At 40.0% G+C, this 17,202-nt stretch overlaps 2 protein-coding genes across 2 annotated transcripts in view; both read left to right on the top strand.

Moving 5' to 3' along the window:
* The window catches only part of smpd3 (sphingomyelin phosphodiesterase 3), a 17,098-nt gene extending 6,906 nt beyond the window's left edge, over positions 1-10,192 (top strand). Inside the window, exons 2-7 of the mRNA XM_030787085.1 lie at positions 1,104-1,179; positions 6,787-6,945; positions 7,406-7,495; positions 8,817-8,880; positions 8,993-9,155; positions 10,091-10,192. Of these exons, the coding sequence (XP_030642945.1) occupies positions 1,104-1,179; positions 6,787-6,945; positions 7,406-7,495; positions 8,817-8,880; positions 8,993-9,155; positions 10,091-10,192 (654 nt within the window). The remainder of the gene's footprint in view (positions 1-1,103; positions 1,180-6,786; positions 6,946-7,405; positions 7,496-8,816; positions 8,881-8,992; positions 9,156-10,090) is intronic.
* A 4,716-nt stretch (positions 10,193-14,908) lies between these two features.
* On the top strand, positions 14,909-16,503 carry LOC115822119 (C-C motif chemokine 17-like). Its single transcript, XM_030785795.1, has 3 exons — positions 14,909-15,075; positions 15,379-15,499; positions 16,286-16,503. Exons 1-3 carry the CDS (start codon positions 15,009-15,011, stop codon positions 16,395-16,397), a joined length of 300 nt encoding a protein of 99 aa, XP_030641655.1. The 5' UTR covers positions 14,909-15,008; the 3' UTR covers positions 16,398-16,503.
* Positions 16,504-17,202: the final 699 nt, after the last annotated feature.

Raw genomic sequence — 17,202 nt, 5'->3', positions numbered from 1 at the left:
GGACCAATAAGGAGCATTTTTTTGTAACTTCCCCCATACTTCAAACATTTAAGTTTTCCAATTTGAGGCATTGACTTAACAATTGACCAAAATGGTGTTAAGAGCTCATGGGTATTGAGTTATCTGCCCTTAGGGACACCTAGAGGACAACAACTGAGGTACATGTTGGAGGTACAGGAGATCGGGTTCTTCAATATACCATTTTTCAATATCCATCCACATTACTCAAGTATCTTTGCCTCTCTCTCTGTCTTTGCCTCTGTCTCTACCGCTGTCTTTCTCTCTCTCTCTCTCTCTCTCTCTCTCTCTCTCTCTCTCAACCCTTAGGTTTAACATCACTTCATTTCCCCTCATCTCAAGGCCCCAGTTTACACTTCTCTCACCTGTACTTTTCATTCTCCTCTCTCTCTCAGAATCAGGCGTGTATCTTAAGCTGGCAGATCCACTCTCTAATCTACTGTAAGAGCGCCTTAGTCAGCTCCAGCTCCTCAGCACTCGTATGGCTAAATCAGCAGTAATGCATTCAATCTCTTCAGCCCAGGGCATTTCACACTGACTGTTATCGCTGTGTATTATGTGTGTTTTATATGTTTAATTCTAATTTGACTTTTAACTTTTAATTGGATAGTATAGAAGTGATGGCAAACATTTTAATAACCATGATTTTTCTTAGTGTTGGTTTTGTTGGTCTTTTTTATCGTTACGGTGTCTTTGCATTGTCAGCATTATGACTGAGAATGTTCTGTCAGTAGGACAGTAAGAGAGAATGAGAGAGATAGAGGGATAGAGAGAGAGAGAGAAAGAGGAGGAGAAGAGGAGAGAGAGAGAAAGAGGAGGAGAAGAAGAGAGAGAGAGAGAGAGTATTTGAAAGAATCGCTGTAGAATACTATGGCTTTGGCGTGAATGAGGGTGAAGCAGAGAGGGAGGGTAGAGCAGGGAGAGGAGAGAAAAATATCCTTGGGGGAGGAGACTTTACTTCATAAGTGATTTAACAGTTCACTGATTGTTGGCAGAGAGGAGTTGTCAAACATCTCATCCATCCACACTTTCTCTTTAAAATCTCTCTCCCTCTCTTTCTGTCTCCCATCTCTGTATTTCTACAGGTGCAGGTGGGCACCTCCCATCAAGAACAGAGGGTTGTGGGATACATAACATGTACTCATCTGCATGCTATTGAAGGTATGTGTCTGCCATCTTACACCAAAACTATACACACACACACTCTCTCTCCCTCTCTCTCTCTCTCTCTCTCACACACACATACACACACACAAAACCACCCTAGGAAGCACTGTTATTGCACAGGCATCAAACCGTAGGATTTTTAATTTCCCCAAGTAGATCCACTGTCACTCAGTTTCAGAGACTGAAGAGAGAGAAAGATGTGAAAGATTCACAAGCTCTAGATTCTGAAACAAAGTAATTATCACCTCCTTGGGCCATTTATTCTTTTTTATCTCACTCCTTTTTCTAAAATAATTCACAGTAACAATGAAACACATTAAATAAAAAAAATTAATAGTCCCTACTTAACCACAATTGCCAATGAAATAAAATTTTGTGCACTATAAAATTATCACCCAAACAACTACAAAAATGTATTAGTCACTACAGATAACTTTTCAAGGTCTGCTCACCATTTATTTAGCAAGTAACCAAAGAAAATCTTCTTTCTCACGGTTGTCAGAGACTCCACATAAAATACAAATTTGTAATTGTCTTAAGTCAAATGAGAGATTGTGAAGAAACAGGGAGACTAATGCCGTCATTAATCAAAAGTGAATAACATTTATAACATTTATAACATTTAAAGTTTACAAGGAAATTCAAACAAGGGTACGTTAATTGAAAGCAGAAAAGTTGGCTATACTTGTGAAAGTCCACGGGAGAAATGCAGCCAGCAACAATCGTGTCGAATGGTAGTTCTATTCTGTTACTATACCCAGACTTCAAAGCGCAAAATCGACACATCAAACAGGGTTCAAATGCCAAGCAAAGTCAAAGAGAATAAGGAGATACAGGCTTCAGGGTGAGATTCATATATAAATATATATATATATATATATATATATACACACACGCATACACACGTACACACACACACACACATATATATGTGCGTGTGTGTTTTTGTGTGTGTGTGTGTGTGTGTGTGTATGTATATATATACACACACATACACACACACATACACACACACACACACACATATATATATATATATATATATATATATATATATATATATCAGAGTTTCCATTTGCCTGGTAAAATTGATAAAAAAAAGGATAAATGTCCGGTAATAATGCTCATACGAAACGTAGCTATAACATAGGCTATCCCTAAACAGGACATTGCACGCTGCAAAGACACATTGGACACATTTAATTTCAAGTCGGCAACGGAGGACTTTGCCGCAATGAAAAAAAGGAGAAAATAAAACATTACCTGGTAGTCTATAGGCTACATTTGATGCCATGTAAGCGTAGCCTTTTTTTTTAAACAGGCTACAGATATTACAGGTTACACATGTTTTTAAATAGCCTACATTTTTAACAGCTAATGTTGAGGTTTTGTTTAATTGTTACTGTTCATTAAATAGTCAAACTGATTTGAGGTCGTTGTCATTCTCTCATCAACCTAGGTGTATGTTATATTCGCATTTGTAACATAGACTGTTATTGAAACGCGACCAGTAAGTGTCAGATTTGTCCGGTAAAATAAATTATTTCAGGACACTAGACCGACAAGAAAAGATCCTAGCGGAAACCCTGATACACACACACACACACACACACACACACATATATATATATATACATATGTGATCATTCAGTCATTCAACTATAACCCTGAGCCCTGAGGGAGTGTGGAGGAAATCCCCCCATGACCACCCAGTCTGTTTGATTAACTCTCCCTCCATGCATCTCTGTCATCTCTGGACTTAGTTCCCGATACACACACACACACACACACACACACACACACACACAGGACTAATGTATGCAAATGCATTCATGCATGGAATTTCACATACTAAACAGTACTGGAAGTTCTTAGGTTTCTTGGTCTACTGGGTTTAAGAGTGCATTCTCTGAAGTTATGTACTGTGTTGAGTGTGTAAATGTTAGGGAGAGCCCTGAGGTTGGTACTGTGTTGAGTGTGTAACTATGGGTGTGAGCTGAACCTGTGAACTGTGTAGAGTGTGTTAGTGTGATCTGTGGTTGTGTACTGTGTAGAGTGTGTTAGTGTGATCTGTGGTTGTGTAGAGTGTAGAGTGTGTTAGTGTGATCTGAGGTTGTGTACTGTGTAGAGTGTGTTAGTGTGATCTGTGGTTGTGTACTGTGTTGAGTGTGTTAGTGTGATCTGTGGTTGTGTACTGTGTAGAGTGTGTTAGTGTGATCTGTGGTTGTGTAGAGTGTAGAGTGTGTTAGTGTGATCTGTGGTTGTGTAGAATGTAGAGTGTGTTAGTGTGATCTGAGGTTGTGTACTGTGTAGAGTGTGTTAGTGTGATCTGTGGTTGTGTACTGTGTAGAGTGTGTTAGTGTGATCTGTGGTTGTGTACTGTGTAGAGTGTGTTAGTGTGATCTGTGGTTGTGTACTGTGTAGAGTGTGTTAGTGTGATCTGTGGTTGTGTACTGTGTAGAGTGTGTTAGTGTGATATGAGGTTGTGTACTGTGTAGAGTGTGTTAGTGTGATCTGAGGTTGTGTACTGTGTAGAGTGTGTTAGTGTGATCTGTGGTTGTGTACTGTGTAGAGTGTGTTAGTGTGATCTGAGGTTGTGTACTGTGTAGAGTGTGTTAGTGTGATCTGAGGTTGTGTACTGTATATAGTGTGTCAGTGTGAACTTAGGTTGTGTCGAATATGTTAGTGTGATCTGAGGTTGTGTACTGTGCTTGTCTTATTGCTGCTCTAACATTGAGTGGGGATGACAGCTGTGGCTTTGTCTTGCTGCTCCTCTGGCATGTGTCTGTGTGCATCTCCTAACAGGAAAAGACACAAAGCCAGCAGAGGGCAAAATGGGCTTGTCATCGCCGAGGCAGACTCTGTCAGTGTCTGTGTGTGTTTGTATGTGGTTGGGTGTACATGTGCATGTGTATGTTGGACTGAATATATCTGTGTGTGTGTGTTTGTATGCATGTGTTTTGTTGTGTCTGTGTGTGTGTGTGTGTGTGTGTGTGTGTGTGTGCGTGTGTGTGTGTTTGTGTTTCCTGTATATGTATATGGTCTTTTTTTGCACTGCTGGTTCAGAGCTGAAGCCCTCGATTCTCTTACAGCTTTTGACTGCCCTTGACTTTCCCTTAAAACACATAAACCTTTTTATCCATATGTGCGTGTGCGTTTGTCTGCCCATATTTGGCGCTAGGGACCATTGTGACATCACCAGCACACTGACCTCTCTCTTTGCTTGCCTCTTTCCTGGCAGATTAATGAACACATCAAACTTGCACACATCCTCCGTTCCCATGGCGACCAAGCTCACGCTGGCTTCAGCGTCAGGCCCTATTTAAAGCCACTGGTCGCCAGCTCTCATTTTTTACCAAGACAGATCTCCCTGCTATTTCAGGCACCTCCCACGCCTATCTGTGTCTGCTCCCATGTCTAATTATAGCATGAGGGCTATTTCAGAAGATACATGAAAGATGAGGGAGGTGAGGAGAGAGGGAGAGAGAGAGAAAGAGAAAAAGAAAGAGACCTGATTATGCTGTGGGTGATGCTGCTGGACAGAGTTTGTCCTTATTAGTGTATGAGAGGCGTTCATATTGCTTTTATTACTACATCTCTATTACTAGATTTTTCTCTTTCTCTCTCTCTCTCTCTCTCTCACTGTCTCTCTTTCTCAGTCTCTCTCAGACACAGACACACACATACACTGAGAGAGAAAGGATTTGTGTGTGTATGTGTGTGTGTGTGTGTATGTGCATGTGTGTGTGTGTGTGTGTGTGCATGCGCACATTGGAGTCGTTTGGAATATGCTCTTATGATAATCTTGACCTATGCCAGTATAGTGGGGGAGGATTTACATTACATACTATAAATATGTCATGCGTTTATGTTGTCTTGTTGACCCAAAAAATGATTCGCATTGACTGAACATGAGGCTATGTTCTTGGCCTTTTTCTACCAGAAAGCTAGAGCAAACTCCATTTAACAGCTCCACAATCCTGTGAACCACACTAAAACTCTACCCAGCAGAACCGTTACCCAGAATGTGTAACTACCAGCTGCTGATACAAAAAGAGAGAGAGAGAGCTCTGTAAGTGTCTTTGTGTGTGTGCTTGTGTGTGTGTGTGTGTGTGTGTGTGCGTGCGCGCGCACATTTGTGTGTGTGTGTGTGTGTGTTGTAAAATGCTGTCGGCCTGCTGTACTTTTCCCTTCTCCTTTATTACTGTATGCCTTCCTGTGTCAGCTCCACTGAGCCGTAGCCCACCGGAGAGAAATAAAAATTTTAGATTTTTTTTTTCTGTCTTTTTTTCTCATCTGCTTTTTTTATATATATTTTCCTCGCTCTGCTCTCCATTTTTACTTTCTCTCTTCACTGTGTTATTCTTTGTCTCGCTTTCTTTTGTCCTGTCGCATAATTTTACTCACATGAAATACAGTTAATGGAACTACGGCCAAAGCAGTAGAGCTACTAATAAACAATCTAATAATCAGGATTTTTAATACATAATAACTACAATACAAATGATGCATTTCATCAGTGATACTCAAGTTGCTGAATGTGTTACGGATCATGACAAGCTTGTGTGAGTGGAGCAGCATGTTTGGATGCTGAGGGTTGTGGAACTCTCTCTTCTTACGAGCCTGAATTTGACCAAGTCATTTCATTCATGACAAGTCATCATTAGATGGAAGAAATGTTGAAGAATTCTCCCCTTGTGTGTGTATATTTTCACAGTAAAGGAAGTGTGTCTGCATCTAAGATTCCACATACACGCTTCTTGTTTGGCATTCCTGTTTGTCTGCGTCTCCTTTTCTAATGGTTTACTCTGGTCAGTAATCCTGTATGCAGTCAGGTTCTGTCTCTGCTTCATATCTCTGTCATATCTCTGACAGAGAAGAGATATTCTGCCATGCTGCGTTGTCAAAATCTATTGTCTATTTTTGGGCCAGATAGCAATTAAATCAACTTCGTATTTTACCGACTCTCTCTCTGTCTCTCTCTCTCTCTGTCTCTCTCTCTCTCTCTCTCTCTGTCTCTCTCTCTCTCTGTCTCTCTCTCTCTCTGTCTCTCTCTCTCTCTCTCTCTCTCTCTCTTTCTCTTTCGCTCTCTCTCTGTACTTCACTAAGCTTTGCTGTGCAGACTGCTACATTGCCACATTCATCACTTGCCATGATGTATAGCATTGGGAAGAAGGTGTAATAAAATGAGTGAATAAATACCAGACTGACTTAAATGAATAATGACTGTAATGAGTGGTACTTGAAGATATTGTGTGAGGGAGGGAGGGAGGATGGGTGTATTGAGATATTCACTGTCCCTCAGGCTTTGACAAAATGATCCGAATTCTGTTCAGCACCAAAGGCTATACTATATTCAGTAAATTTGTGAAAAATGTAGGATACTTACAAAGAGTGCATGTCATTCACACACACACACACGCACACTCTCTCACACACATAAATGTACGTGTGTGCGTGTGTATGTGTGTGTGTATTTGGTAATTTATATGGATGTATGTATTTGTCAGAATTTGATCATTTATGTGTGCTCATGTGTGTTTGTGTGCTAATTTATATATTGTATATGGCATTCATTTACTAGACACGTCTGTTTTTCAGGTGATGCGTCTGTGCGTTGTGAGCAGCTTGACCTGCTGCTGGAGTGGGGGGCGGAGTTTCGTAAAGCCACGTCACAGCCGGAAGGGGAGAAGGCTCTGGAAGACCTAGTGGCCTTTGATGTCGTCCTCGGCGACCTCAATTTCGACAACTGCTCCTCAGGTACGGCCATCACACCATTTCCACGTACTGTCAGAGTGTGTGTAACTGCAATGACAAGAGATATAGCATCTGGAAAGGAAAGGTTTGGAACATTTTTGCTAAATTAATGTATGCACGTCCACTGTGCTTACTATGACAGGGTTTATATATACACAACCATTCTGCAGTAAACCACACTTCTAGACCCGCCCACACCAGACCTTAAGCCTTTTTTCTGATTTGGCGGTACACCTGTCCTTTTTTTCGGTAATTCTCACTGCTGATGAAATGCCCCAGTTTAAAGCGCAGTCTGTGCCGGGCACAGCGAGCTTGGCAAGTGAAGCCACGGTGGCCTTGGCACTGGAGTAAGCAGACCATGCTAAATATGGAAACTTTGTATGTTTCATCAGACTCCTGTTCAGTACTGTTTCTCTCTCTCTCTCTCTCTCTCTCTCTCTCTCTCTCTCTCTCTCTCTCTCAGAGGACAAACTGGAGCAGCAGCATGCTCTGTTCACCCATTTCAAAGACCCATGTCGTATTGGTCCTGGAGAAGATAAGCCATGGGCTTTAGGTGAGTACATTTGGTTCAGTATTTAATTCAATATTACATTATGTTTTTTTTATCCGATTTTAATCATTCCAGCATTACTGTGTATTATTTTGACCAAAAGTGAAAATCCCCTTGAGCCACATTTATCATCTGTATCTAAGAACGCAACAGGCCGGGTTCCCCGAGGTGGACAACATAATGACCGGGTCATCCCCATTTTCATCACTAGATGGCAGTCTCAGTGAATTGGGCTAGATAGTTTGCTCGTACTATTGACACTATAGCGCCGAATTCTGAATGTGTCTTGTCACTAGACATGATGCTGCAAAGCTCACTGCATAAAACATGAATAAACCATCTGTCAGAGTCAGCGTTTGCTAATCTTAAACCCTTCTAGCAGTGTCAATCGCTTGGAAGACAAACTTTAGAGATTCAAAATTGGGGAGCAATATGACACTCAAAAATCCAAATATTTAAAACAAATGGAGTTATTGCTATTTTAAGAGAACCCTCACTTGTCATTATCATTGCAGTTTCTCACCGTAGCCAGTATGTATGTGGAATTCACTGGAATTCATTAAAATGGCCCTCAAAGAACCAGCAACACTGAAAGTGTGAGATGAAAGCAGAGCTGAAGCTGAAGCTCGAACACACACAAAACCTTGTCCCTCCAGTGGGGTCTCGCTCTCTGAGTTTGTGTGAGCTAATTTAGCCGTCTCGCTTCAGAGCTCACAAAAATGCGCAGATGGTCAGAGTTGATAGGTTGGCACAGAAAAAAAGGTGTAAGGAAAAATTCCCTTTTCTCTCTAAGTCTGTTTGGAATGAGACAGAGAAAAGGCTTTTTTTTTTAAATGACATCGTTAATTTTAGCTGTTGGGACCAATAAGTGTGAGATGTCCAGGGGAGTTGGTGTGTTAAGAGACAAAGCGATATAAGAGTTTTGGTCTTAATGGTGAGTCACGGTTCTCGCCAGTAACTGAAGCAGCTAGCAATGACCTGACTGATCCGTGAGTGGGTGTCTCTCTCGGAGAGGACTGTCTTAAGAGGTTTTGATTGCGTTAGCTCAGCGATAACATCGCTCATTTACTTACTTGAGGTATTGCCATGAAGGGCTTCTTTCATTCGGCTTGATGTAGAAACATAGCATATGTGAATGTATAAATTCATTGTGGGGAAGTGGTTGGAAAGAATGTTAGTAAACATCTGAGAAAAAGTTTTATGTTTGAAATATGTTCACGGAAAGCATCCATTTACTGTTAGTTGTCATCTGACAAGGATGTTACTGGGCCTGGTTTCCTCACTCTGATGGTTGGGGTATGTGTGTGTGTGTGTGTGTTAACAGGTACCTTCTTGGACACAGATGGTCTCTATGATGAGGAGGTCAGTTCACCAGAAAGCCTACAGAAGTAAGTCACACATGTAAACACGTATATGCTGCCTCATCACGCATAACCCACAAAAACATATTTACGTAACTCACAATCATAATGACACACGTTTCACTTCTCTTTTTCCCAGAGTCATGGAGAATGAAGAGGGCAGGAAAGAGTATTTGGTTTTTCCCACAAGCAAGAACCAGTGTCACAGTCAGAAAGGTCGGAAGATACCATTGAAGGGGAACGGGAGAAGGATCGACTACATCCTTTACAGTGAAGAGGGGTTGCAACAGGAATGGAAAGTGGTATGTCCTCCTGTTCAGCAAAGCTCCCTTGAAAAAGTTCTGTGAAGTCCCTTTAAAAAGACCTAACATCAAATAAGGCAGAGGTAGTCAAAGACAGTCAAGAACAAATACACAGAGTTTATGGAAGAATTTTTATTTTAGCAAATTACAAGTCACAGCTATCATATTTGTGGCATTGTATCTGTTATTAACTAGCAGTAATTGGTTTGGCTCTATGCTGCCACCACCTGGTCAAAAAGTATCTATAAAATAAAAGCTTATTTGGTTGTGAGAATAATTTTAATCTTGCAGTCATGTCACAGAGCTTGGATTAGTATCAGATCATTTTAGATTATTCTAGGAATGGATGTGGCTCATTTATGATGGCCTACTCTACCTAAAAGATAAATAAATAAATTGGGGGGGGGAGGGGGGAGGGTGGCAGAGATTATCTCAATAAATCATATTAAAAATGAAAAAAAAAAGTGATGGTTCAATATTTGTACTTTCCATAACCTTACCTACTAGTGTTTGTAGTCTTGAGAGATGTGGCTGCCTATACTTATGTGTTTATACTGTTTTTGAAGAGAAAGTGCCGATTTCATTATATTTGTATATTTGGCAATACTGTGTCATAGTGTGGTGGGTGTGTGTGTGTGTGTGAGAGAGAGAGTGAGAGAGAGAAGGGGGGGGGGTGTGAGAGTGTGTGATGAGGCTATGCTTTGACATCTTCAAAGTATGTCATAAAATATCGGCATGCTGTTATAACCACAGCTTTGTAAAAAAAAAACAAATTCTCCCACACAAACCACTGATAATTCTATAACACGTTTTTGTCTGTGTGTTTCATAATAACACGGCCAGTCCTGTGAGTGGCGTGTGTGGGAGGTGATCTTGTGAGCTGCTTTGTCAGAAATACACGCCCCACATGATGTTGTGTCTGTCGCCCCCTGCAGGACGTGGAGGAGTTCAGTTTCATTACCCAGCTGGCGGGACTCACCGATCACCTCGCCGTAGCCATGAGACTGGCCGTATCCACTGGGGAAGAGGAGCCATAGGAACCAGTCAGAGACAGCTACAGACTTTCCCACCTGCCACAGAGATAGAAAGGAACGAGTTGGGAAAAGATAAAGAGAAACGGTGGCAGAAAAAAAAAAAACAAATTAATTTCAGGCCTCCTGCGCAAAGAGGAGAGAAAGAGGAGGGATGGATGGCTATGGATGAGAAGGAGGACAATGATATGGGGCAGGAGAAGATGGACAGAACAGAATGGATGGAAGGAGAGAGCGGTGGAAAATGAGATTGAGAGAAGAGAACATAGAAACATGGCCTGTTTATTGAAACGGGGCCGTAAATAAAGCTTTATGTTTGTGACAGAGCCCTGAACAGTGCTCTAAATGATTCACACACACACACACACACACACAGACTCAAACTCACACACACACACACACACACACACACACACACAGACAAATAGAAACATGCACAAACACGCTGAGGACTGTGTGTTTGTGTCCTTCCCCATGGGCTAATATATAACACTTTCAAATCCAACTAATGGGACTTTCTCTATCTGTTTATATATGTTGAAATGTTTCCTGTTCTTTAGTACATTTAGTTCTTGGTTATATTTATGTTTTGCTATTCTAATGCTTTTTTTTCTTAGGGGTTTTAAGGGATGGCTAATCTGGAGTCTGGTGCCATGATTGAGGGAGGGGTCTTATATTAAGGAGTGGGTTGCATGGAAAAAAATGCCTGGATACGCAGTATTGCATGTCCTTTGATTTACAATGGGGCATGAACAGAGAAGTGACTAAAACTGTCAGTGAAACTACTCCTGAAGAACAAGACAGTCCCTCTCTCACCTTTGACCCTGTTCAAGGAACCTCAACAACAACAACAACAACAAAAGTGTCTTTCTTTTCTAAAGTCTTTCTAAAAGTTTCTATGATCACCTTACGGTCTTTATTAGAGAATTTGTAATGCCTAAAGGTTCAGTGTTGTGCATGGCTGTTCAGTGAGGTATTGAATGCCTGTCTAATCTGTCTAGATTAGACTAAGAGTGTTGTGTGATGTACACAACATGGAAATGTTGTGATTTAGTATAATTCACAAAGTGAATGACTTAACATAATACACAGTGTGTGTGTGTGTGTATGTGTGTATTGGGGGCCAGTAGTCACTAAAATACAGGATTGAAACTCATGTGAATGAATGTGCATATTAGGCATCCAGTCTTAGGATCAGGGATTTAACCCTCGGTCATCTGAAATCTTTCACTTGTCCTCGCTTACGACCCTTCCCCCGCCGTCGCCAACGTTGCCGTCAGACACTCCTCCCCTCCGCATGCAGCCGTCCCAAATCTCTTATGTACAAACGACACAACACACGACACACACGCACCCCCTCTCACTTACTCAACTCTCTCCAGGTATCTGCAAATCCGTCCACACTGGTCCAGTCCAGTCCTGTTTACTGGATGCTGTGGGATGAGGTTCCTTGTAGAGCATGTTGAGTATGCAATGCAGGGCCTCCTGAAACAGCGTTTACACGTTTTTACCCTCCAGCCGGCGGCTAACTCGTATGTTTACACACCTGGATAGTCACCTCAGGCCACTGATAAACCCTGATAAGAGTTTTCTCAACTTTCCTCTCGATCCACCTGTCATCTAACTGCTTTTATACTCTACAAAGCCTCTTTTTAAATTATTATTATTATTATTATTATTATTATTACTATCATCATTACTGGTAAGTTTGACGTTTGTGCTTTTCTAAAAAAAAAAAAGAAAAAAAAGAAAAAAGAGCATTATGTCTCCCACGATGCATTGATTGCTTTTTTTTGCTATATTAGAATGTTGCAATACTTTAGTGTAGAGTTTCACCCTGTTGTTGTGTACTCTGCATGTCCGGCTAGAGGTCGGAGGTTACGTCCAACCTCTTTGTTGATGTCAGAGTGAGGGGTTGAAGTAGAGGGAGCTGCTGTAGAGGTGCATGCAGCGTGATGAAGATGACAATGACGATGATGAAGATGATGCTTCATGGACTCTCACACTTTCATTGCTAAGCATAGATACTGTTGCACTTTGCTGCCATTATAAAAAAAATACCAAGGTATTTCTTACAGTGGATAACCTTGTGTTATTTCTCCTTTAATTTTTTTCTTTTGGGAAGAGGGTGTTTTTGGGGTATTTTGTTTGTTTTTGGATTTTTTTTGTTTTTTTTTTACTTGGCGATGTTTGCCAGCTTTGAGACTGATTCTCTGGGGAATACAACAGGGGAGTTGCTTTCTGCTTTTGAGCTTTTACAAACTGCTACTTCTGCTTTTTAAAAAGTTTCCCTCTTTGAATCACTGGCTCTGTGTGTTTTCATCTGAGTCGAGAGTCTCTTTTCTGCACTTTTGGGGGAGTTTTGCTCATCTCTCTGAGGAATTTACCACTGAAACCACCTCAGTTTCTTCTCTCTCTCTCTCTCTCTCTCTCTCTCTCTCTCTCTCTCTCTCTCTTTATGTGTGTGTGCGCGTGTGAATGCATGCATCGAGAGAAATTGTGAATATACATGTGTTGTTTGTGTGAGTATGTATGTGATATGTATATAGGAATGATAAATGAATCATAAAAAAAAAGGAATTTGCCCCCACATATCTATATCTAACTGTACCTAACTGTGTTTAGTTGTGTGTGTGTGAGTGAGAGAGAGAGAGCTATCTTGAAATGCGACACAAAAGACACAACAGTAAGGTATACATGCATTAAAAACTGGAGACCATACACACTGTCCTCGCATTTCTGTACTTGACACACACACACACTACATTAAGTATATGTGTGGGCATTTGGTGGAGCAGGTAGGGGTTACCTGACACTTAAACTGTGTGAACACACATACACACACACACACACACATCAATCAAACATGAACATCAAGATCAGAGAAACAAAAATGGCCTTTCCCAAATTTCTGCCTTTACCGAGAGGGACAATGTGTGGTTGCAACTGGTGTTGCCTGAATATGCTTAACTTATCATTGACGTTGAAGATAAGTACACTCTTATTGGAACACTACATCACCTGTGCATAAAGTATGTGTCAAACACCTGCAGTCTTCATATGACACCTGAAGTCTTCAGCCATGACTAAGCTCAACATTTAAAATTCAAAGGTAAAAAGAAACTTAGTTATTTGATGGATGACAGAGATGAAAGTCTACTCTGCATTCTGAATTCTCAAGGTTTTTTTTTTTTTAAATCTAACTGAGATTTAGTCATTTCAAAATATGAGTGCTTCAGTTTGTTTTTCCATTATTTTGTCCGCCCCTTGTAGACTACCGTTTTGAAGGCCAATGTGACAAAACTTAACGTACAGCTGAAAATGTAGAATGTGGTATTTGAGACCTTGTTGATGTCGACTAACCTGTGTTCAGAAGTGAACTTTGACTCGGCGTGAGAGTCTGAATTCTCTCTCAAGGTAGGCTGTTGTTTTTCCTAATCCCTCATCAGCCAAATGTGTTAGTCTTCTCTGCAGAGCACTAAAGTTAAAGGACCACAAAGAACAAGCAGGTGGGCTTCTCTTAGAAAGAGCCTCTTTTGATCACAAATTTGTTCTCTCTTTCATTCATAAATTCATTCATTTTGTCAGTAAACGCTGTGTAAACATTCAGATTCGCCCTCAAAACTGTTGACATCAGTTATTGCTCAGTGTGAGGAATTAATTTATTGTTGTCTGAGTTGTGTTAAGATTGTTGTTCTTCTGAAACTTTAACTTCTGAAACATGACTATTAATGTTACTATTAGTATAAATACTAATATTAGCATTAGTAGTGTCAATTGCTTATTTTGAAGATATCAGAAAATATTGGCATAAAAAACATATTGTGGTTGACCAAATAGTTATGCACCCTGAATTTCTGAAGAACTGAAATTTTTCACACTGTCAAACAAATGCCAAACTGAGAGCAAGCTGTTTATTTCCATTAAGTCATAGGTCCCTGTTCCTCTCTCACTGACACTCAAGGAGGAAGCTAGAGAAGATGGATTCGATATAGGATACAAAACAAAAATTACACTGGAGAATTACGTTATTTCATTTTTGGAGAACAATATTTTTTATGGCTACCACTTCAAGAGTTTTCAGTGAGACTTTTTTTGAATCCTTCTGCAGTCTGCAAATAGATACTGACGCAGTTCTGTTTTTTTAAATGTATTTATTTATTTATTTTAAAGGTATTTAGTCCTTTATAATTACTGACTGCACTAATGCAATAAGTTGACTGACTTATTGAGTTAGCGTTTTTTTTTTTGTTTGTTTGTTTGTTTGTTGGGGTTTTTTTTAACTTGTATTAATATGCATGAGGAAAAAGGGAAAAAAACAAGAAAGTATTTTTGGCAATATGTGAAACAAACTCTACACGGAAGGCCTGTGATGATCACAGAAATGTCTCTGTATACTTAGTCAAGAGGAAATATATTCATTTCAGTTTGAGAAGCTCATGCCACGAAAAGAGGATCTGAAAGGAGCACTAATCAGGACTCTGAACCACCATTGTTCCGCACGCCCAAACCCGCCGCAGCCCACACTCCTGTGACGCGCTAAAGGTCAGAAGCCTTGGAAAGAACACAGATACTATGATGGTTGCGTTTTGCCCTGTGCGTAAAATCCTAAAATCCCCCTTTTCACTCAGGGTCTCCCCCCAGAGACGCTTTATAAGCGCCCTGGTCACTTCTCGACAGTCCAAAGCAGTCGGGTGAGCTTGAGTGGTGTTTAAGCAGAGCAGGCTCTACATCCATCCATCCATCCATCCATCAAGCTAATTATCTGTCCATCAGTTAATTCGTTCTTCTAAATCCTTCAGGAAGTGACATCTCAATCGACATGGCTGTCCATCGTCTGATCCTTCTGTCTCTCGTTGTGATCCTGAGCGCTGTCACCGTCAGTGAAGGTCAGTCAGCTAATGAGTCGTGTGAAGATAATGAAAGACAATACAAACCTATACCTTACCTCAGCTACAGCAGGAGTAAATGAGCGTGGTCTTCTTCATGATATGTGTTTAGATTTTATTTGCTCATGTAGTTTCACTGTATAAGTCACTTTGGATAAAAATGCAGGCCAAATGAATAAATGTAAATGTATTTTGAACTTTGTTTTGATTATAAAGAGAGAGTGAGAGAGAGGCGGGGGGGGCAGAGAGAGAGGAGGAATGAATGTCTTAATGTATGTTGACATGTTTAATGTTTTATCGTAGGTCTGCGTTTGGCCAGTAGGCCAAAGAAGTGCTGCTTCGGATATCAGGATGGCCGACTGGGACTTGCACAGGTGACCGGTTACTTCAAGACAAGCCCGCAGTGCTCCAAGGAAGCAATTCTGTAAGTTCCCCCACTGTGTATTTGTGCGTGTGTGTGTGTGTTTGTGTGTGTGTGTGTTATCATCAGTCTGTAGAAAAAAAAAAAACACGTCAAGCTGATGCTTACATGTCAGTATACAGTATATGTTATGAGACTGAAATTTCCTAAAATATAACTAATAACTACTCATACAGGTATCATACGTTTCACAGAACACACCTAGACCTTATGAAGTATACCATCCAGAGACACGATACATGTCTCAGGACATAGCAATGTAACTTAGGAAAGTTGTATCATTTCAAAACTAGACAGATCATGTGATATTATAATGGATTTTTATGTCCTAAGTTTTACTTGGGCCAAATAAATACAGAAACAGTTTTGAAATTCTCCACCACACATCCAACATACGTCCCATGATCAGCTTTCACTACTTCAGTGGTTTGCAGACCAAAGAGAAATATTGCAAGAGAATTGGAGGGGTTTGTGTTTTGCTTGATACAGGGCTTAGTTATGGAAAATGAAGGTCAAATATTATCTCTGCATGCGTCATGTACACTTCAGAATTCACTATATTAATGAACATACAATCCTCACTGAAATAGTTCATTCAGAAAATATGTATTAAAGTTCTCCATTTGTTGCCCTGGTGTGTGTGTTGTGTGTGTGGTATGGTTCAATTTTTCTCTATAAATTTGGGAACTTTATCAACATTTCAAAGAGCACTGTTTTGTTTGACACACCTCTAGTGGTCATGTTGTGCATGTTCTTCAATGTGTGATTCATGATTTGTTCTCTTCTCAGGTTCAAGACCATCAAAGGCAGATTTGTGTGTGCCAAGCCTAGCGACTCATGGGTGAAGGAACTCATGAACAAGCTCGACGTCAAAATGAATGGGAAGCAAATACCTTTTTAACCGAGTTGCCCTCAGTTTAAGAAATTTAAGAAAGACGGGATAAGTGTCAAGTGAGAAATGCCTTGTAAAATGAGGCAAACTAGCTCTGAAAAGTTTCTTTCACTAATCATTCACCTCGAAGCTATAAATTAAGAACCAAAGTTTTTTTTTCTGTAAATTTCTCTTTATGTTCATGTGTTGTTTGAAGTTTCTAATTGATTGTTAATATTTAGCTTCTCACATTTCTGAATGTATCTTTAGTAATTTGCACTCTACCACAGTGGTAATCTCATTTTAACTCAAATCTCAGATTATACAAGGACCTGTGAAGTACAAAAATAAATGAATAAATAAAATGTTTTAAAAGTGTGAATTATCAGTGTATATGTCTTTTGTGGTGCCTATATAGAAAACGAAAACTAAAGGTTTTTTTAAAGGCTAATGTGAGTAATATGATGCTGGTCACTACTTCCTGTTGCCCTTAAAGACAATATTTAATAAAAATAAAAACCCTCTCAAAGGTACATTAATCCCTGATAGTTTGAATTAACAGTAATATGAGTCAAGAGAAGTTACACAGTAAATGTCATGAATGAATGAATGAATGAAAGAGAGAACAAGTCACTACAGCAATAAAAGTTTTAGTTTCAGATAAACCAACAAGCAAACCAACAAGTGTAATGTACGTCATGTATTTTACTGGATAAATATAGGTAAATATAAATATAGGATTCTTATTTCTGCAAACAATAAAACCAGATTTGGAGAATCATTTTAAATATACTCAATACCACAGAGTCAATAAAAAAGAGGAAAATGTGGAGTG

This window comes from Chanos chanos, chromosome 1 (genome assembly GCF_902362185.1).
Source record: "Chanos chanos chromosome 1, fChaCha1.1, whole genome shotgun sequence".
NCBI classification, from domain to species: domain Eukaryota; kingdom Metazoa; phylum Chordata; class Actinopteri; order Gonorynchiformes; family Chanidae; genus Chanos; species Chanos chanos.
Note: the sequence above shows the minus strand (reverse complement) of the source record. Positions and strands in the feature narration are given on the sequence as shown.

Bases quoted from the DNA above. Each gene is read 5' to 3' on its own strand.
- LOC115822119 (XM_030785795.1), top strand. From the start codon at position 15,009: ATGGCTGTCCATCGTCTGATCCTTCTGTCTCTCGTTGTGATCCTGAGC. The intron at 15,076-15,378 runs GTCAGTCAGCTA...GTTTTATCGTAG, and splicing joins CGCTGTCACCGTCAGTGAAG to GTCTGCGTTTGGCCAGTAGG. The intron at 15,500-16,285 runs GTAAGTTCCCCC...TTCTCTTCTCAG, and splicing joins TGCTCCAAGGAAGCAATTCT to GTTCAAGACCATCAAAGGCA.